Genomic DNA, 19,979 nt, shown 5'->3' on the forward strand with positions numbered 1-19,979 from the left:
TACCGAAACTCAACTAGATTACCAAACTGCCAAAACTCAGAATTCCTAAGCAAAAGATTAATCAGACATTAACAAAACATTAGTTTAAACTTATCATTAGTTTCTTCAAAAATGGATGGTGGAACCATTTCCGTTTAACGTTTCCTGCAAAATGTGTTTATCAAGAGCCCTGCGCAAATAGCATTTTTGTTGACAGCGCTGGGCATTTAAAATGGGCAAAAACAAATGGATTTTCCGAACAATAAAATAACAGAAGCAAATGGCTGTGAATACTATGGGAAGTTTCATCACAGATGCCTGCCTTTTACTTTTAGGGACGTCGTATACGATGTCTGTAAATCACTGGCTCGGGTTTTGAGCTTTACCTCTGGTCCCCTGTAGTACAATCCCCTTTATTCTACAGGGGACAAACAACAACACAACCCTTCTCTCACACAGACAATACACCCTGACAGACAAGTGACCCACAAACCACTCTCCTCAAATTAAGGTAAAACTAAAGCTAGAAAACGTTCAACTAAAAGGCAACCCTCTGAAATTTTTTGCTGATCAAAGAAATAAGAATTGCTGCTTTAAAATATGCAACTGGCATTTTACACCTCTACACTGGACGACGTATTACGAGGAGGATAGAGAAGATTACCCCTACTCCCAAATTCGTAGCTACAAGGGCGGGTTATTAGAAGGGCGCCAGGAAGGTCTCCCTAAAAGATGGGGAGAGGGGGCCGGGGAAGTCTCTATTTTGGTCCCAGCACTGACCAGGGAAAGTGCTCAGAAGGTTGAAGCACAGGGAGTCCGTCCTTCAAGCAGACAACTCTTTCAGGGGTCCTAATTAAGTGTGGAGGCCTGACTTTCCCTCCGAATCCGGCCCCAGGTGTTTCCACCCTGAGCTTCCCCTCGTCCCTCCCCTTGCCACGCAGCCTCTGAAGAGAGGAGCATCGACATACAGAGAGGCTTAAACTGCCCAGAACCTCCGAGTGACGAAGAATCACAGCCAGTCCCAACTCCTAAGCCAGGAGGCAAAACCCCAAAGCTTCCCCACCCAGGGAAAACCTTTGGCCTTAAAGGTCCTTCCGTCCGGCATAGCCAGGTCCAATACCCTCCTTCCCGCGTCCGCGCTTACCCAATACCAGCCGGGCTACGTCCGAGGGTAACAACATGATAAAAACCGCAGCAGGAACCACAATAAAGAACGAGAGTCAGGTTAAAGCAAACACAGCGACAGCTCCTGCGCCGCATCTCCCGGTTCCAGTGGCGGCACTGAACCCGCGGCAATTTGTCCCGCCTCTTTCGCTGCATGCCAGCCAATCCCTTCCGCCAGAGAAAGAAAGGCGCCGAAACAAAACCCACCTCCGTTCGCCTTTAGAACGGTCGTCATTTCCGTCCTCACACTTGGAGGGGCGGGGATGAGGACGGCGAGGAGGGTGGGTGCTCGCCCGGGAGCCCGAGCCGAAGAGCGAGCCGCAAACGCTAGATCGTGGGTCATTGGTGGGTAGCGCGCAGGCGCGTTTGCTCCGACAGGCCGAATGTTTTGGGGGCGTGTTTTGAGCGGGGAGACCGCGTGATATTTGGCGCGCATGGGCACACGTTGCTCTGCCGCCGCTCGGCCTTGCTTCTTCCTCCAGAAGTGGGCGCTGCGTAGTCACGCCAGGTTTGAACCGGAAGCAGGAATAAATACCTGCGTGGCTAACGGAGAAAAGAAGCTGTGGCAGCGGGAGGAGGCGAAAGGAGCCGGGATCTGGGCTGCAGCCGCCGCCGCCGTCGCCGCCGCCTTTGATGCCGCTTTGACCTTCCGAGTGCAGCGGTAGGAACTGGGAAGCAACGCAGCGGCTTCTGCGTTGGAAAATTCAGCCGCGTGCCACCCAGTCTGTCTTCACCCCAGACCCCCAATCCCATGCACCCCTCCAGAGTGGCCCTTGACTCATCCTCACTCCATCTTTCTCGGCCTTTCTCTGAGTTCCTAGCGGATTTGGCCAATAACCTCCTTTTAAGTGCCCTGAATTGCACCCTCCCTTCTGCGCATCCTTTTTTCGTGTCACGTTAGGGTTCAGATTTAGCTACGAGACTTGACTAGTCATCTTTTGATCTCTCTCTCATAATTAGTACTTTTAGTCAGCGAGCATTTATTGATATTTCAACTTTAGCTTCATGGTTAAGCTTGGGCTGTGGAATCATACAGCTGGAGTTAGTCTGACTGTCATCCGTGTGGCCTCGCTCTACTGTCTAACTAGTGAAGATAAGTAAGATAATCTTGACCTGTGGTGAGCACTCGTGAGCGTTAGCTGCTATTTTTGGCGGGTACAGATAAGTAGAACGACAACTACAATGGATTTTAATGTATGTGATAGAGGAGTACTGTGATGGTAGAGGAGTGGGCAGATGGTAGAAGCCTTCCAGATGGAAGGAAAAACGCGTGTAAAGGCACAAAGTGTAGAAGGACCCTGAAGCTCCAGAGTGAGTTCTGGCATTGAATGAAATATATTTTGCTGTTTTTCAACTGTTGCGGTTATAGGAATGGATGAGATCAAGAAGACAAAGCTGTTCTTTGGGGTATGAGTGGAAGAACTATCAAAGGAGACTTTCGAAACAGTGATAAAGGAAGGGAATATGATCATTGCTAACCTTTATTGAACATTTGCTGTGTTTCAGGCACTGTAAGCATGTATATGGGTCCTCATAAGAACTCTTGGTACTAATATTGTTTTTCATTTTATCATTGAGAAACTGAGGTTTGAAGAGATGAGTGAGCTTGTTTTAGATGATATAGTTTGTAAGTGGCTGAACCAGGATTTGAACTAATACAATCTGACTGCAGAGGCCACACTCTTTGGCACTAGAAACTAGAATGGCATGCTAAGGGCAGAGTTATTTCTAGGAAGATGGGATATGACCATCATTGTCAGGTTCTGCAAAGGGATCAACTTGGTTGAGATCTAAAAGAGAACACTGAATTTATCAATTCAGAGGCCTAAGGAAGTAGGAAATCTGTATCTTCTCATTTGAACCTTGAGTGGAACCTAGATATTCTGAATTAATGTATAAATGAAGTTCATCTTTATATGGTGACACTCATACTCTAGTTGACTACTTCATAGTTCCTCTACCTTCTTTCAGTTCTTCCAACATACTGTGTACTTTTACATTGTAGAACCCTTCGGCTATGCTAGTCTCCTCCCTGAAGTGTTGGTCCCCCTTTTTTTGATTGGCACCAGTTAGTTCACATCTTGGCTTTATTATAACCTCCTGTGCAAGATGTTCCCTGATAACTCATCTAAAATGATCCTCTCTACCGTTATTTTCTATTACTGTATTTTTTGTTTCCTCAGAGGCATACATCACAATTTGGAATTCTGCATCGATTTATCAGTTGTTTGTTGTCACTCTGCTGCCCAGATATACCTCCATGAGGGTAGGATTTGTATCTGTTTAGTTCATTATTTGTCTAGCTATACATAGTAAATATTGTTTGCATGTATCAGTGAATGAACGTCTTCTGTTTATGTAGATAATACTGAACTATTTTGTTTTCTTCAGAGTAATCATTAAGAAACTGAAAGGAAGAAAAACAAGTTCAAAGAAGTCACAGCATGGGGAAAAAAAAGTCAAGTTTAGGGCTGCCTCTTCTCGGAAGTGTCAAATCTTTAGTGTATTTAAGAATAAAGGTGTCATCACTTATGGTTCTTTTTAAGAATAAAGGTGTCATCCCTTATGGTTCTTTGGATATTGCTAAGGTGTTTTCATTGGTTAGATTAACAGTTTCATTTTCCTTGTTGACTCAAGAGGGCTTTAAACTGAGACTGAAGATAGGAAGATTCCTAGATAAAACCATAAGGAATGTAAAAGCAAAAATGATAACATTTGTCCACAGGAAGTATATAATCAAACGAAAAGGACTCAAATAACAACTTGTAATCTACAGCAGAGTAAAGGGGAGGTTGTAATAGTGTTGGGGGGTTGGGGGAGGTCAGAAGAATGACCAGTGAATACAAATGGAGAAGAGAATTATGCTGTGTTTTTTTTTTTTTTTTTTTTGAGACATAGTCTCACTCTGTCACCCAGGCTGGAGTGCAGTTGTGCTATCTTGACTTACTGCAACTTCTGCCTCCTGGGATTGAATGATTCTCCTGCCTCAGCCTCCCCAGTAGCTAGGATTACAGGCATGTGCCACCACACCCGGCTAATTTTTGTATTTTTAGTAGAGATGGGATTTCATCATGTTCGCCAGGCTGGTTGGTCTCAAACTTCTGACCGCATGATCTGCCCACCTCAGCCACGCAAACTGCCGAGATTACAGGCGTGAGCCACTGCGCCCAGCCCTGATAGACAGCTCTAGAATGTTCAAAGACAGGGCATTTATTTCGTAGGAGACATTTCTTCCTTCATAGGAAGATTGGACCTGATCTCTTAGTTCCTCTCAATTTTGAGATTCTGTGAGATTGAATCAGGGCAGAGAAACATACTTGATCTTTAAAGATTCAGCAGGATTTAAATGGATGGACGGGAGAAGGACTTTTGCTACCTTTTTTCATCTTGAGATATAGGTATGTGTAGATATAATATACATAAATATGTGTATTTTTTCTTCATTTACAGACATTTATAGTCTAATAAAAAAACTTCTTTGTATTATATAAAGGTTTAGATCAGAACTAGTAAGACATAATGCTGTGTTTTTTTTATTTCTTTTCTATTTTACCTTAGGTTCTATGGGTATGTGTGCAGGTTTGTTATATGGGTAAATTGCGTGTTGCTGAGGCTTGGTGTACAAATGATCCTGTCACTTAGGTAGTGAGCATAGTACCTGATAGTTAGCCTTTCAAGTCATATCTCCCTTCCTCTCTGTCCCTCTAACAGTCCCCAGTGCTGTTTTTCACATCTTTGTGTCCACGTTGACATGCTGTTCTTATCAGATTTTTTTAAAGACATCTTTGATTATATCAGAAGCCCCCAAAAGAAGAGAGCTACTACAGTGGAATCAAGGCATAGTAAAATATAGTTGATCTTTGACATTTGCAAAGGATACCACACCATAGCATAGAATTTCCTTCATTTCCTTTTAAAACAGGAATATTATTTTCCTCCTATTGTTCTGTGTTCAATGAGAACCTCAATACCAGTTGAGATGGAAGTGCTAGGCAAAGCTTACTAGCTCTGATAACCTCCTACTTAAGAGTTCCAAAGCATGTTTTAAGCCTTTGGCTCAGCAAAATGACACATCACTCCATATAAGCAAGAGTGCTTTTAAATAGTTCGTTGTCAATGTTAAATCCTTAAGTACTCATTTCCTATTTGCCTGGCTGTTTTCTATTCACCTTTCATGTCTCAATTTAAATGTCATGTTTCTTTGGTCTCAGAGTGATAGAAAGTAAATAATACATTTTTTTTTTCCTGAGACAGTCTTGCTGTCGCCCAGACAGCCTCTGCCTCCTGGGTTCAAGGAATTCTCCTGCCTCAGCCTCCCAAGTAGCTGTGATTACAGGCACGTGCCACCACGCCCAGCTAATTTTTTTATTTTTAGTAGGGATGGGGTTTCACCATGTTGGCCAGGCTGGTTGAACTCCTGACCTTATGATCCGCCTGCCTTGGCTTCTCAAAGTTCTGGGAATACAGACATGAGCCAGCCTACCCGGCGTAAATTATACTGTTATTTTAGTTCTGCTACTACTGCAAGCAAAGCAAACATTTTTGTGTTAGAGCATTATTTGTATAGATTTTAAGAAAATCTCTTTTTAAATACGGAAACGTTAAGGAAAATTATTGTGCCTTTGATCAGAATGTGCCTCTGATTGTACGATTAAATCTAACTATAAATGCCGTAGTATAAAATAATTATATATTGTTTTTTCACAGTAAGCATGTGAACCCCTCCACCTCTCTCTCTATATATACATATACGTATATTGTGTTCTTTTTTTTTTTGCAGACAGTGATGTGTGTTCTGAAATTGTGAACCATGAGTCTAGCACTTAATGATCTGCTTATTTGCTGCCGTCATCTAGAACATGATAGAGCTACAGAACGAAAGGTAGTAAATTACTTAAATTCAATTTTTCCTTGAAATAAGTGTGATTAGTAATCCGTTATTATCTCCTTTTTCTTATCAGAAAGAAGTTGAGAAATTTAAGCGCCTGATTCGAGATCCTGAAACAATTAAACATTTAGATCGACATTCAGATTCCAAACAAGGAAAATATTTGAATTGGGATGCTGTTTTTAGGTATTCTATTCAATTATTTTATTGTCTTTATTTTTTTCTTTTGTATTTATTTCTGTTGTGATATTATTTTTGTGTGTATGTCTTAAAATTTATCTTTGCTTCCTATATGTCATTGTGCCTTGCATATGAATTTGGCATATAATATTTATCCAAAACATAATTTTTAAAGGTTTTTCATATAGAAACTTAAAAATTATAAATCATTTCTTCAATAAGATGTTTTAGACTTATCTCACTCAAAATTGAGAGAGAATTTCTTTCATATCAATTAGTTCACAAGACTTCAGATTAGAGAAAAAAATTATAATAAATGTTTGGATATTACTTTCATACCTTTAAATATTGCTCTGAGTATAAGTAAATGCCATGTGTTAAATGGTAATAAAACAAGTAAAGGAAGATTGGAATATTTGCATATGAATTCAGTTAAAAACAACAAAGAAAACCCTCAAGCAATGAAAAAACACAATTGATTGCTGGACAGGAGTGGCAAACAGGGTTGATGCATTTTTACATTGAGACATCATTTTCAACCATGAAATCCATTTATAACTAGAGACAGATTGTAAGGATTAGGAAAGATGAATAAAGTATTTTTAAGTATTTTAAATACTGAGAGTATTAAATAAACTAGAAATAACATTTGTAGTCAAGAGGAAGTATGTATTTAGTTGTCCTTCAGTGTTTAGGACGGATTCTATTTTATTTTTAGCTCCTATTTGGTATTAGATTGACTGTTACATATTTGAATGCATGTAACATGAAAAATTCATGATCTTTCTCCTCTGGTTTTCTAGTTTATTTTAAATACCACGAATATAATTATAACCTGAAGATGAATACTATTTTGTATAAGCTGATCCAATAGGTCAGATATGCACCCAGCACTCCTGGCTAGTTATGAATATCTTCTAGGCAGGCTTCATTTAATGGCTAGCAACATTACCAACTGCCTAAGAAATAGGCAGATCCTGTGCAGAATAACAGAAGGAGTTGAGAGAGTCCTCACAAGCATTATAAGCTTTTAATGATGAATTTAGAAGGCAGGCAGTAAAGCAGTTGAAAGTCATAGAAGATTAAGGGCTTCGAAGACCAGACATTAAATTGGTGGTGTTTGTAGGAGTTAGGCCTTGAAGGAGATATTTAATTGTTTTATTTGTTTCATTCATCTGGTATAGTAATCTGAGCAAGGTAGTTTAAAAGTTGCTCTTTGTGATGGCATGAATGGCTTTTGAAATTATTATAATTTAAGTAATGAGTTTCTGAAATTGCATTTTGTTTTCTTGAAGATTTTTACAGAAATATATTCAGAAAGAAACAGAATGTCTGAGACTGGCAAAACCAAATGTGTCAGCCTCAACACAAGCCTCCAGGCAGAAAAAGATGCAAGAAATCAGTAGTTTGGTCAAATACTTCATCAAATGTGCAAATAAAAGTAAGTGATGTTATAAATTATAAATAAATGGCTTAACAGATTACTGTTGCAGGAGTTTTTTTTTTTTTTCAGATTATTTTAAGGACTTTAACTGTTGTATAAGTTTCTTCTAAATATAGTAAGATAAAAGTTGAGTATGAGTACATATAATGATTTTTATTTTTATTAAAAAAGTTTTTTTTAAGGCTAGTCAGAGGAAGCAGTGGGAGTGGAGAAGAAACAAATCTATAACTGGTTGTGATCAATTAGTTCTAAACACCACTGCACTCCAGCCAGCTCGATTTTTAATACTACAGATTCAAATATTTGAGGAAATTTATGCAAGCATAGAATGACAGAAATGTGAGGATTGAAGGGATTTATTTATTTATTTAAGAGATAGAGTCTTGCTCTGTCACCCAGGCTGGAGTGCAGTGGTATGATGATAGCTCACTGCAGCCTCAAGCTTCTCAGTTCCTAAGTGATCCTGCTGTCTTAGCCTCCTGAATAGTTAGGACTATAGATGTGCATCACCATGCCAGGCTAATTTTTTTCTTTTTTTAAAGAGATGTTATCTCACTGTTTTGCCCAGGCTGATCTTGAGCTCTTGGCCTTAAGCAGTACTCTCCCTGCTTAGCCTCCCCAGTTATTGGCATTCCAGATGTGAGCCACCGTGCCTAGTGAAGGAATTAAAAATTACTGTTTGAACTACCCAGTCTTGGATCCCCTCTATACGTCCCCAGCCCTTTGGTAGAGGTACAGTCTTAATGATTGAATATACTTTCAAGGCTCTCTTTTCCATCTTTGAATAGCATTAAGTATTAAAAACTGACTGGGGGCAGTGGCTCACTCCTGTAATCCCAGCACTTTGAGAGGCTGAGGCAGGCAGATTGCCTGAGGTCAAGAGATGAGACCAGCTTGGTCAACATGGCAAAACCTCGTCTCTACTAAAAATACAAAAATTAGCCAGGCATGGTGGCGCACGCCTGTAATTCCAGCTACTTGGGAGGCTGAGGCACTAGAGTCACTGGAACCTGGGAGGCAGAGGTTGCAGTGAGTTGAGATTATGACACTGCTTTCCAGCCTGGGTGACAGAGCAAGACTCTGTCTCAAAAAAAAAAGTAATAAAAACAGTCTTTTGTTACTGCTTCTCCCTTCAGAGTATACCAAAACCTCCTATTTATTTTTTCAGTGTGACATCCTTAGAGATGTTTGAAAGTAGCCACAATATTTCCTGAGTTATCATCTCTAAAGTTCATAGACTTATTTTCTTCAGCTCATATGACCTAGGTTTTATGCCAATCTCTTCTGAATATTCTTCAATTTAATTATCTGTCTTAAAGTGTGGGCCTCTACTTACAGGGAAGGGGCCAGTAAAACAGACAGAAAGTGTGGGGCTGATTTTTTAAAATTCAGGATCTTACTCTGTCACCCAGGCTGGAGTGCCTGCATTGGTGCGATCTTAGCTCATTGCAACCTCTGCCTCCTGGGCTCAGGTGATCTTCCTGCCTCAGCTTCCCGAGTAGCTGGCACTACAGGCACAGGCCACCATGTCCAGCTAATTTTTGTATTTTTAGTAAAGTCAGGGTTTCACTGTGTTGGCCAAGCTGGTCTCAAACTCCTGACCTCAAGTGATTTTCCCACCTTGGCCTCCCAAAATGCTGGGATTATAGGCGTGAGCACCCGGCCGGGACTCAATCTTTTAGGTATATTCTGCTTAGTGAGGAGTGAACCAAGACTTGCATATCTTTTGTTCTGTACTTTTACTGATTAATTCTAAGATCACGTAAGCTTCCTTGACTGTCAGAATCAACACTTAACTGCCATTGTACTTACTAAGATTTAAGGGAAGAAACTACCCAGAAAATAATTTTTTTTCTCCTGATGAGCCAGATATCTCCCATCTTTAACTTGTACAATTAATATTGTGAAGAGTTGATATTTTTGAACCAAAATGCAGGATCCTGGTTAGCTTTTGTAAGGAAATGGGTTTTACACATACTGAAAAGCTAGAGGCAGAAATGTGTGTTTAGGGACTCCTGGGCTCTTCACAGATGAGGATGTTGCTTTGTGATAACTCCAGGAGGGCGGGGCACAGTGGCTCACACCTGTAATACCAGCCCCTGGGGAGGCCAAGGCTGGTGGATCACCTGAGATCAGGAGTTGGAGACCAGCCTGGCTAACATGGTGAAACCCTGTCTCTACTAAAAATACAAAAAATAGCCAGGCATGGTGGTGGGCACCTGTAATCCCAGCTACTTGGGAGGCTGAGGCAGGAAAATTGCTTGAACTCAGGAGGCAGAGATTGCAGTGAGTCAAGATCGTGCCATGGTACTCCAGCCTGGGTGACGAGCGAAATTCCATCTCAAAAAAAAAAAAAAGACTCAGGAAAGCCCTGAAATTGGTAAATATTTAGTAGAAGTATGCAGATTATTAGTGAATGATATTTCAGAATGGTGTTATGAGACTTGAATCTAAAGAACAATGATTTAGTACATTTTCCACCTCCTCTTAGATGCCAGCATGTGTAGGTAGCTTAAAGCCCTTGTCAGAGACTCCAACAGAGACAAAGGAAAGCTACACTGAGATATTCTACACCCGGGTTTGCTCTATGTGGTGCAAAATATTGTATTTGCTGGTAACATTGGGATGTAGTAGGTACTTAATGAGAGAGTGAATGACAGAAAGAGTGAATGACAGAAAGATAACACATCAATTTTGTAGCCCACCAGAAAAGTTTGCAGCATGTACAGTAATTTTGCCTTGCAGCGAACAGACCTTTGAATTGCAAAATTAACAATGGAGATTGCATTTGAAAATGCATCAACATGTTAGTTTATAAAAAAGAGTTGGTGAAATTATCAATGCAGGTCACGTAAATAGAAATTTATGTTTTTATTTACAACTTCCTTTTCTTTCAAATCTGACTTTGTAACTTAATCCTCTTTAATCTTGGGACAAAACCAGGGAGTTACTGTTCCCTCACCCCACTTCAGGTTTTTTTTTTTCCCCAAAAGATTGGAGGGTTGATGAAAATTTAACATATGTCTAGACTTTGCCAGTCTTGCTTAGCATTGGTATCCAAGGTATGATGATAGAAATAGAGATTAAAAAAAAAGAAGTGAAGGGTAGCTGAGAAGAAACAAGTAAGCAAATATTGTTCAGTTCTCTTTTTTTTTTTTTTTTTTTGAGACAGTCTTGCTTTGTTGTCCAGGCTGGAGTGCAGTAATGCCATCTCGGTTCACTGCAGCCTCTGCCTCCTGGGTTCAAGTGATTCTAGTGTGTCAGCCTCTGGAGTAGCTGGGACTATAGGTATATGCCACCAGGCCCAGGTAATTTTTGTATTTTTAGTAGAGATTGGGGTTTCGCCATGTTGGCCAGGCTGGTCTCAAACTCCTGGCCTCAAGTGATCTGCCTGCCTCAGCTTCCCAAAATGCTGGGATTATAGGTGTGAGCTACCATGCCCAACCTGTTGTTCATTTTTTTTTTTTTTGAGATGGAGTTTCACTCTTGTTTTTCAGGCTGGAGTGCAATGGTGTGATCTCGACTCATTGCAAACTCTGCCTCCCAGGCTCAGTCGATTCTTCAGCCTCAGCCTCTCATGTAGCTGGGATTATAGACATGCACCTCCATGCCTGGCTGCTTTGTATTTTTAGTAGAGATGGTGTTTCACCGTGTTCGTCAGGCTGGTCTTAACCACAAGCGATCCACCCGTCTCACCCTCCCAAAGTGCTGGATTACAGGTGTGAGCCACCATGCCCCACCTGTTTGTTTCTTTATGTAAGCATTGGTCTGCTTTTGTACAAAGCTTAGAGTCTAGATAATGCAAAACTCAGCTGTGAAAAATGTGAAGTTCCCTAAGATTTCTAAAAGTCTCTGCAGGTAGGCTGGGTACAGTGGCATATGCCTCTAATCCTAGTACTTTGGGAGCAAGGCAGGCAGACTGCTTAAGCCCAGGAGTTTGAGATCAGCCTGGATAACATGGCAAGACCTCCTCTTTACAAAAACACAAAAATTAGCCAGGCATGATGGTGAACACCTGTAGTCCCAGCTACTTAGGAGGCTTAGGCAGGAAGATTGCTTGAGCCCAGGAGGCAGTGATTGCAGTGAGCCACAATTGTGCTACTGCACTCCAGCCTGAGTGACAGAGTGAGATCCTGTCTCAAATAAAAAAAAGTCTCTGCAGGCAACTTAGTTGTACTTTTAAGAAAGATTTGATCCTAGAAGTTTGAGACCAACTTGGGTAACATAGGGATACCCCATCTCTACAAAAACTTAAAAAATTAGCTGGACGTAGTGGTGCTTGCCTGTAGTCCTAGCTACTTGGGAAGCTGACGTGAGTCGGTTCCAGGAGAACCGACGTGAGTCGGTTCCCTTAGACCCAGGAGGTCAAGGCTCCAGTGAGTCGTGATGGGCCACATGCACTCCAGCTTGGGTGACAGAGCAAGACTCTGTCTGAAAAACAAGCAAAACAATGAAATAAAGGCCAGCACATTTCTTGAAACACTTCCCATATTTGGTAGAGGAAGGAGATACATTGGGATAAAGGACATAGGAAAATATGATTTTATTATAATATTAATTTCTGTAGTTATTCAACACAAATTAATTTTTATTGAGCATTTGCTATTAGGCCAGTCACTGGGCTTTTATGTCAGAATACAGAGATTAATTCTTTTGCCTAAGGATCTAATAATACAATGGATGTTTTAGATAAGAAAAATGTTATAAAGACCGTAAGAGAGATGCACAGGGTATTAGCAAAGAGGATCATATGGTTGTACATTTCATAACCGGACAATGCCTAAAATTATGAAATGAGCCATAAGTGAAGATGATTTTGCAGTTATATCAGTGTATATTTATTTACCATAGTCTGATACTTGTGAATATAGCTAGTCTCATCATATGAAAACCCTAATCCAGACTATATTCATGTTTACATGATGCGTTGTGCTATGCTCATAGTTACAGTAATAAATATGTTCAATTTTAAGATTGTCAGTATTGAAATATGGCATTTCCACTGTGACATAAATATGATTTGCTGAAAATGAGAATTAAATTATTTTTAAACATATTTTGTTACCTTCAAGAATATGTGTCTAGTAATGCCAAGTTTTCAGAATCTCTAATAAGTAAATAATATGCTGTTAAAAAGGACAACAGGAGTCATGCACAGTGGCTCATGCCTGTAATCTTGACCTCTTTGGGAGGCCAAGACAGGAGAATCCCTTGAGTTCAGGAGTTCAAGACCAGCCTGGAGAACATCATGAGAGATTCTGTCTCTCCGAAAAATAAAAAAAATTAGCTGGGCATGGCGGCACAACATCTATAGTTCCAGTTACTCAGGGGGCTGAGGTGGGAGGATCCCTTGAGCCTGAGAGGTTGAGGCTGCTGAGGGCTGTGATCATGGCACTGCACACCAGCCTGGGTGATAGAGCAATACTCTGTCTTAAAAAAAAAATTACAGCCTGAGATATTTGTATGCCATAAATGCTACTACAGGACTTATAACTAATTTGGCTTTCCAAGGTAAATATTCTTCTCGTAATCTTATGTTATTTTAATAAATTCATTCTTTATAAAGAGTCCTAAAAAACTTGGGATCAGTTTTGGTATAAAACCAGAAATTGTGAATTATTAAGGATATAATTGTTTTAAGAATGATTGCTTTTCGAGGTGCGCAGATCACTTGGGGTCAGGAGTTCAAGATCAGCCTGACCAACATGGTAAAATCCCATCTCTACTAAAAATACAAAAATTAGCTGGGTGTGGTGGTGCACGCCTGTAGCATGTTGGTGCAAACCTATAGTCCCAGCTATTTGGAAGGCTGAGGTGGGAGAATCACTTGAACCCAGGAGGCGGAGGCTGCAGTGTGCCGAGATTGCAGCACTGCACTCCAGCCTGGGCGACAGAGCAAGACTCCATCTTAAAAAAAAGAATGATTGTTTTTGCTGTAAATTCCTAATAGAGGCATTGGCAAACTTACTGTGTAAAGAGGCCAGATAGTAAATGTCGTTTACTTTATAGGCCATGTAGTCATCTCTGTTTTAATTACAAAAGCAGCCATAGACAATAAATGAAGGGATGTGACTATCTTCCAATAAAATGTTATTTGCAAAAACAGGTAACTGGCTGAATTTTGCTTGGGGACATAATTTGCCAATTTCTTCTGTGCAGAAGAAGGTTAATTAATAGTAATTTCCCAAATGGAATTATTTAAATAGTTGTCATTCCAGGTGTCTTTTATTTTTTTTTCAAATTTACGTTTTTCTTTATTTGTTTTATTTTTAAATAGGAGCACCTAGGCTAAAATGTCAAGAACTCTTGAATTATATCATGGATACAGTGAAAGATTCATCTAATGGTGCCATTTATGGAGCTGATTATAGCAACATACTACTCAAAGACATTCTTTCTGTGAGAAAATACTGGTGTGAAATATCTCAGCAACAGTGGTTAGGTACGTTTGGAAGGTTGTTCTTTTTTGTGAATGTTTCCTCCTAAAATGAAACTTCACCAAAGAAAGCACTCTTGTCTGTATCTGTCTGTATCCCCCAAGTGACCTGACAGTGTAACAGTACTTTAGTAATATTGTATGGTTATCAAACCTGACCCTTAATTTTTATTTATGTAGCTTCTGAATTAAGTCACCAATAATATATCAGGTGCCTGATATCAGAGCTGGAGTTACAGTTGAAAGATGTCATCTCCATTGTCAAGGAGTTGACAGTGGCAGAAGAAAACCCAAGTAAACCAGAGATTATAATGCACTATGATACAGATATATTTGGGTGCAGTAGATATACAAAACAATGACACCTAAACTCAGCCATGATACAAGTAGCAAGGGAGAGAACCAAGAGAGAGAAGTATCATGAAAGTGAAAGCAGGCTGGGTGCGGTGGCTCAGGCCTGTAAACCCAGCAATTTGGGAGGCCAAGGCAGGTGGATTGCTTGAGCCCAGGAGTTCAAGACCAGCCTGGGCAATATGGTGAAACTGTCTTTACAGAAAATAGCAGAGGTAGTGGCTCATGCCTGTAGTCTCAGCTACTTGGGAGGCTGAGGCAGGAGGATCACCTGAGTCCTGGAGGTTGAGGCTGCAGTGCGCTGTTATGACTTCACACTGCACTCCAGCCTGGGTGACAGAGTTAGACCCTGTTTCCATTAAAAAAAAAAAAAATGAAAGCAAGAGAATTTAAAGTTCAAAGGGGTGTTGCTGACATTTTAAGTGTTGTAGAAAGGGACACAAAAGAATCCATTGGATTAGGCACTTGGCACTCTACTCCTAAGGTAATTGAAATGAATTATATTAGAATAGAATGCATTAAAGAGAATGTACAGGACCTAGTGACTCACTATGTAGAGTGTATGCTAGGGAGGAATCTGGTATTGTTGCCTGTTTATAGCTGGGAGGTACTGAGAGACCACAAAGGAAAGAAGTTATGGTCAGAGACTGATATATTTCAGTTTATTGATTTCAAAGATAGAGTATTTCTGGGTTTGAGAGTAAGTGAAAGTAGGATTTGACATTAACAAGATGACTGAGTCAGATGTCAAAGTCTTCTAATATACCAGCTCTAAAAGTTTAGAAGCTTTTTTTTTCATGGAAAAGTATTTAAGCTAAATTTTGCTTGCTAAATTAAAAGACATTTGTCCATATTTTTTATTGCCATTATTTCAAAATGAGGTACATGTGAACCACAAAACTACTAACTAATCAGTACCCTCACTCTGCATTACATTCTATTGTTCCCACGAGAATAAACTCCTTCTCAGCTGTTGTACTAATTTCTTAGGAGTCATTTGGAGCCTTTATGTTACTGTGACCACAAGGTAGGCCGTGTCTGTAATAGGTCCCCCAACAAGCCTAGAGACAGCCTTTGGGGAATAGGCTGGTGATATCTAAAGATACTCAGCCAGATCTTTCCCCAGTATGGCTGGTCATATTTAGGACATTTTAGATTATCACTTATAACCATGGCTGTCACTGAAACCAAAGCACTCTCTCCCCAGTCTCCTTACTATATTCTGTCATCTAGTGTGTTCTCTGAAACCCCCTTTTTATTTGTAAACTAGCTACTGTTACTGTTTTTTTTTTTAAGCTAACCTTTGCTACTTCTTCCTGGATGTTACTTCTTATAATTAGCCTTTTTATCAAATTTTTTTTTTACTTAGCTTCCTTCTCTAAAACTTCATTCTCTAAAACTTACATGAGGACTCTGTGGAAGAAGTGAAGTCTATGCTCAAAATACATATTTGGTAGAGGTGGTGATTAAAGCCATGACTATGGATGAGATTTCTATATAGAGTTTAGGATGAGATGAGAAGAATGGCCTAAGACTAAGTCAGCATTTCTGTATAAATTTTGGAATCAGCTGATTTATTCCTACTAAAAATCTTGCTGGGATTTTGATACTAATTGCATTGAAACTGTTGAACAATTTGGGAAGAATAGAAATCTTAACAATGTAGCGTTTTCTAATCCATGAACACTGTATATCTCTCCATTTACTTAGGTTGTTTGTTTGTTTTTTGAGACAGAATCTCTCTCTGTCACCCAGGCTGGAGTGCCAGTGGAATGGAATGATCTTGGCTCACTGCAACCTCCACCCCTTTTTTTTTTTTTTTTTTTTTTGAGACGGAGTTTCGCTCTTGTTACCCAGGCTGGAGTGCAATGGCGCGATCTCGGCTCACCGCAACCTGCAACCTCCACCTCTTAGGTTCAAGTGATTATACTGCCTCAGTCTCCTGAGTAGCTGGGATTACAGGCATGTGCCACCACACCCAGCTAATTTTTGTATTATTAGCAGAGACAGGATTTCATCATGTTGGCCAGGCTGGTCTCAAACTCTTGACCTCAGGTGATCTGCCTGCCTTGGCCTCCCAGTCTGCTGGGATTACAGGCTTGAGCCACTGCACTGGCTACTTAGGTCTTTTTTGATTTCTTTCATTAGTGTTTTGTAATTGTCAGCATATAGTTTTTTTTTTATTGTAAATTGAGAATTTTTTTTCTTCAATTTTATTTAAAAAAAAATTAGAAACAGGATCTCACTTTGTTGCCTAGGCTGGTCTCAAACACCTGGGCTCAAGTGATCCCCCTGCCTTGACTTCCCAAAGTGTTGGGATTATAGGCATGAGCCACCATGCCCAGCTACAAATTGACATTTATAATTGCATAAACATAAAGATTTTGTGTATGTTTTGTTAGATATATACTGCAGTAGTAAATTGCATTGTTTTTAACATTTTGATTTTCAAATTTTTCAATGTACAAAAATTATCCAAAATTACAGTTGATTTTTATCTAGCGACCTTGTATTTTGGGATCTTGCTAAAATCACTTATTCATGAATCTAGTAGCTTTTTTTGCATGTTCTTTGGGATTTTCTTTGAAGACAAACGTGTCTTCTTTAAGCAGCAATTTTTTTTTCTTTCTTTCTGAGCCATGTGGCTTTTATTTTTGTGCCTTATTACATTGGCTAGGACCTCAGTATGATTTTTTAAATTGTGGTAAACTATATATAACATTTATCATTTTAACTATTTTTAAGTGTACAATTGAATATTGTTGTGTAATCATCTCCACCATCTGTCTCCAGAACTTTTTTTTCTATACTCAGTAAACAATGATTTACCATTCCCCTGCCCCCAGCCCCTGGCAGCCACCATTCTACTTTCTGTCTCTATGAATTTGGCTGTTTTGGGTACTTTATTTTTTATGAATTGAATGTTTATGTCCCCTCAATTATGTTGAAATCTCATTCCCAAAGGGATGATATTTGGAAGTGTAGGATTTAGAAAGTAATTAGGTCATGTGGTTGAGCCTTCATGGATGGGATTAATGCCCTTATAAAAGGAGGCCAGAGAGCTAACTTGCTCTGTTTCTGCCATGCGAAAGTACAGTTTAAAGTTAGTAATCTGCAGCTCCAAAGAGGGCCCTCACCAGAAACCCACAATGCTGGCACCCTGATCTCTTGCTTTCAGCCTCCAAAATTGTGAGAAATAAATTTCTGTGGTTTCTAAGCCACTTAATCTATGATACTTTGTTATAGCAGCCTGAACTAAAGGACTCCTATAAGTATTTGTTCATTTGCAACTTGCTTATTACACTTACCAAAATGTCTTTGAGGCTTATCCATGTTATAGCATGAGTCCAAATTTCACTCTTTAAAAACTGAACACTGTTCTGTTGTGTGTATATGCCGCATTTTGCTCATTCATTCATCCATTGTTGGATGGACATGGGTTGTTTCTGCCTTTTGATTATTGTGAATAATGCCACTATGAACATAAGTATGCAAATGTCTCTTGAGTTTCCTGCTTTCAGTTCTTTTGAATGTATACCCAGAAGTAGAATTGCTAGATCGTGTAATTGTATATTTAATTTTTTAAGGAACCAACATCCTGTTTTACACAGGAGCTATACCATTTTACATTCTCACCAGCAGCACACAAGGGTTTCAGTTTCTCTACATTCTCACTAGCACAACTAATAGAAAATGAGGATTCCTCTTCCAGGCCTTGAAAGCTCTGCATAATTTTGCTTCTTCCTACCTGTCTGACTTAACTAAAGCTCTTCTAATTTCTATGCTCAAGCTACACTGGCAATTATTCAGTTTCTCAAACCTAGAGGTTTCCTTTTTTTTTTTTTTTAAATGGACTTTTATATTTTAGAGGACTTTTAAGTTTACGGTAAAACTGAGTAGAAAGTTCACTGGACACACACAGCATGCCCTACCATCAACATCAACAACATTTGTTATAATCAGCAAACCTATGCTGGGACACGTCATTATTACCCAAAGTCCATAGTTACGTTAAAGTTCACTTTTGGTAGTATATATACTATGGGTTTTTACAAGTGTATTGACATTATAAAAGATCTTTTTCTGTATCTAATGAGATGGTCATATTTTTTCTCCTCTGGGGGAGAATGGTAACAATTATTCACTATTATAGTACCATACAGAATAGTTTTATTGCCAGAAAAATCCTCTGTGCTTCACCTGTTCATCCCTCCCTCCTTACAAACTGTGGGAACCACTGATCTTTGTGCTGTCTCCATGGTTTGGCCTTCTCCAGCATGTCATATGCAGTTGTGCATCTCTTAACAATGTAGACATGTTCTGAGAAATACATCATTAGGCAATTTATTTGTTGTATGAACATCACAGGGTATATTTATACAAACTTAAATGGTATAATACTACACACCTAGGTTATATCGTATTACTGCTCCTACACTACAAACCTGTGTAGCATGTTACTGTACTGAATACTGTAGGCAGTTATAACACAATGGTAAGTATTTGTGTATCTAAACATATATAAACATAGAGAAGGTACAGTAAAAGCATGGTATAAAGAATAAAACATGGTAGACCTGTCTAGAGCACTTACCACGAATGGAGCTTGCAGGAGTGTGTGGTAATGTGAAGGCCTGGGACATTACTATATATTACTGTAGAATTTATAAACAAGCTGTGCTGAATTTAAAATGTATACTTTTCTTCTTGAATAATAAATTAACATTAGCTACTATAACTTTTTTACTTTATAAACCTTAATTTTGTAATAACACTAAGCTTAAAATACAAATGCATTGTATAGCTTTAGTTAAGTTAGACTTTTTGACTCTTGTAATAACACTTAGCTTAAAATACAAATGCATTGTATAGCTATACAAACATTTTTTCTTTGTATACTTAAAGGTGTTTTTTCCTTTTGTTCTATAAGCTTTTTAAATAAAATTATTACTACTCTATTTTTTCCTTTAGACTTTTTTGTTGAAAGCAGAGACAAACACACACATTAGCCTAGGCCTACATAAGGTCAGCATCTCCAGTATCACTGTCTTCCAGCTCTGCATCTTGTCCCCCTGGGAGATCTTCAGGGTTGTGCATGGAGCTTTCATCTCCTATGATAATGGTGCTTTATTCTGAAATGCCTTCTAGGGGACCTAACTGAGATGTTTTACTGTTTTTTTTTTAAGAGGAAAAAGGAGGAATATAGTATAAAATAGTGTTAAAAAAAACCATAGTAGAGTAAGTACATAGATCAGTAACACAGTCATTTACCAGTAACTTATTTATTATCATTGTCAAGGTTTATGTACTGTACATGATTGTATGTACTATGCTTTTAAATGACTGGCAGTGCAGTGGTTTTTTTAATACCAATATTATCACAAATGCTTGTGAGTAATTTCTTATATTATGACATCACTAAGTAAATAGGAATTTTTCAGTTCTGATATAATCTTACGGTACCACCTTTTCATATTGCCATTTGTCATTGACCAGAATGTTGTTACACAGTATGTGACTGTGGTTGGAATCATAAC

General features: G+C 39.2%; 2 protein-coding genes across 7 annotated transcripts in view; one reads left to right on the forward strand and one right to left on the reverse strand.

The window, feature by feature from the left end:
- LOC105732492 (protein NPAT) overlaps window positions 1-19,979 on the reverse strand; it is a 149,782-nt gene that overhangs the window by 60,636 nt on the left and 69,167 nt on the right. The window contains exon 1 of one of the 2 annotated variants that reach the window (XM_012474588.2): window positions 1,124-1,271. The exons of the other annotated variant lie outside the window; for it this stretch is intronic. Coding sequence (XP_012330011.1) covers window positions 1,124-1,160 — 37 coding nt within the window. The 5' untranslated portion in view covers window positions 1,161-1,271. Of the gene's footprint in view, window positions 1-1,123; window positions 1,272-19,979 lie in introns of those variants that run through there. 2 annotated transcript variants of the gene reach the window in all.
- The window catches only part of ATM (ATM serine/threonine kinase), a 149,994-nt gene continuing 131,666 nt past the window's right edge, over window positions 1,652-19,979 (forward strand). The window contains exons 1-6 of one of the 5 annotated variants that reach the window (XM_064375392.1): window positions 1,652-1,804; window positions 3,327-3,409; window positions 5,924-6,025; window positions 6,105-6,217; window positions 7,507-7,652; window positions 13,933-14,097. In XM_064375392.1, coding sequence (XP_064231462.1) covers window positions 5,954-6,025; window positions 6,105-6,217; window positions 7,507-7,652; window positions 13,933-14,097 — 496 coding nt within the window. In that variant the 5' untranslated portion in view covers window positions 1,652-1,804; window positions 3,327-3,409; window positions 5,924-5,953. Of the gene's footprint in view, window positions 1,805-3,326; window positions 3,410-3,534; window positions 4,542-5,442; window positions 6,026-6,104; window positions 6,218-7,506; window positions 7,653-13,932; window positions 14,098-19,979 lie in introns of those variants that run through there. The other 4 variants (XM_064375391.1, XM_064375393.1, XM_064375394.1 and 1 more) reach the window with 4 other exon arrangements.

Source organism: Aotus nancymaae, unplaced genomic scaffold, assembly GCF_030222135.1.
Source record: "Aotus nancymaae isolate 86718 unplaced genomic scaffold, 86718_ANA_hifiasm-v0.15.2.pri h1tg000012l, whole genome shotgun sequence".
In the NCBI taxonomy this organism is placed as follows: domain Eukaryota; kingdom Metazoa; phylum Chordata; class Mammalia; order Primates; family Aotidae; genus Aotus; species Aotus nancymaae.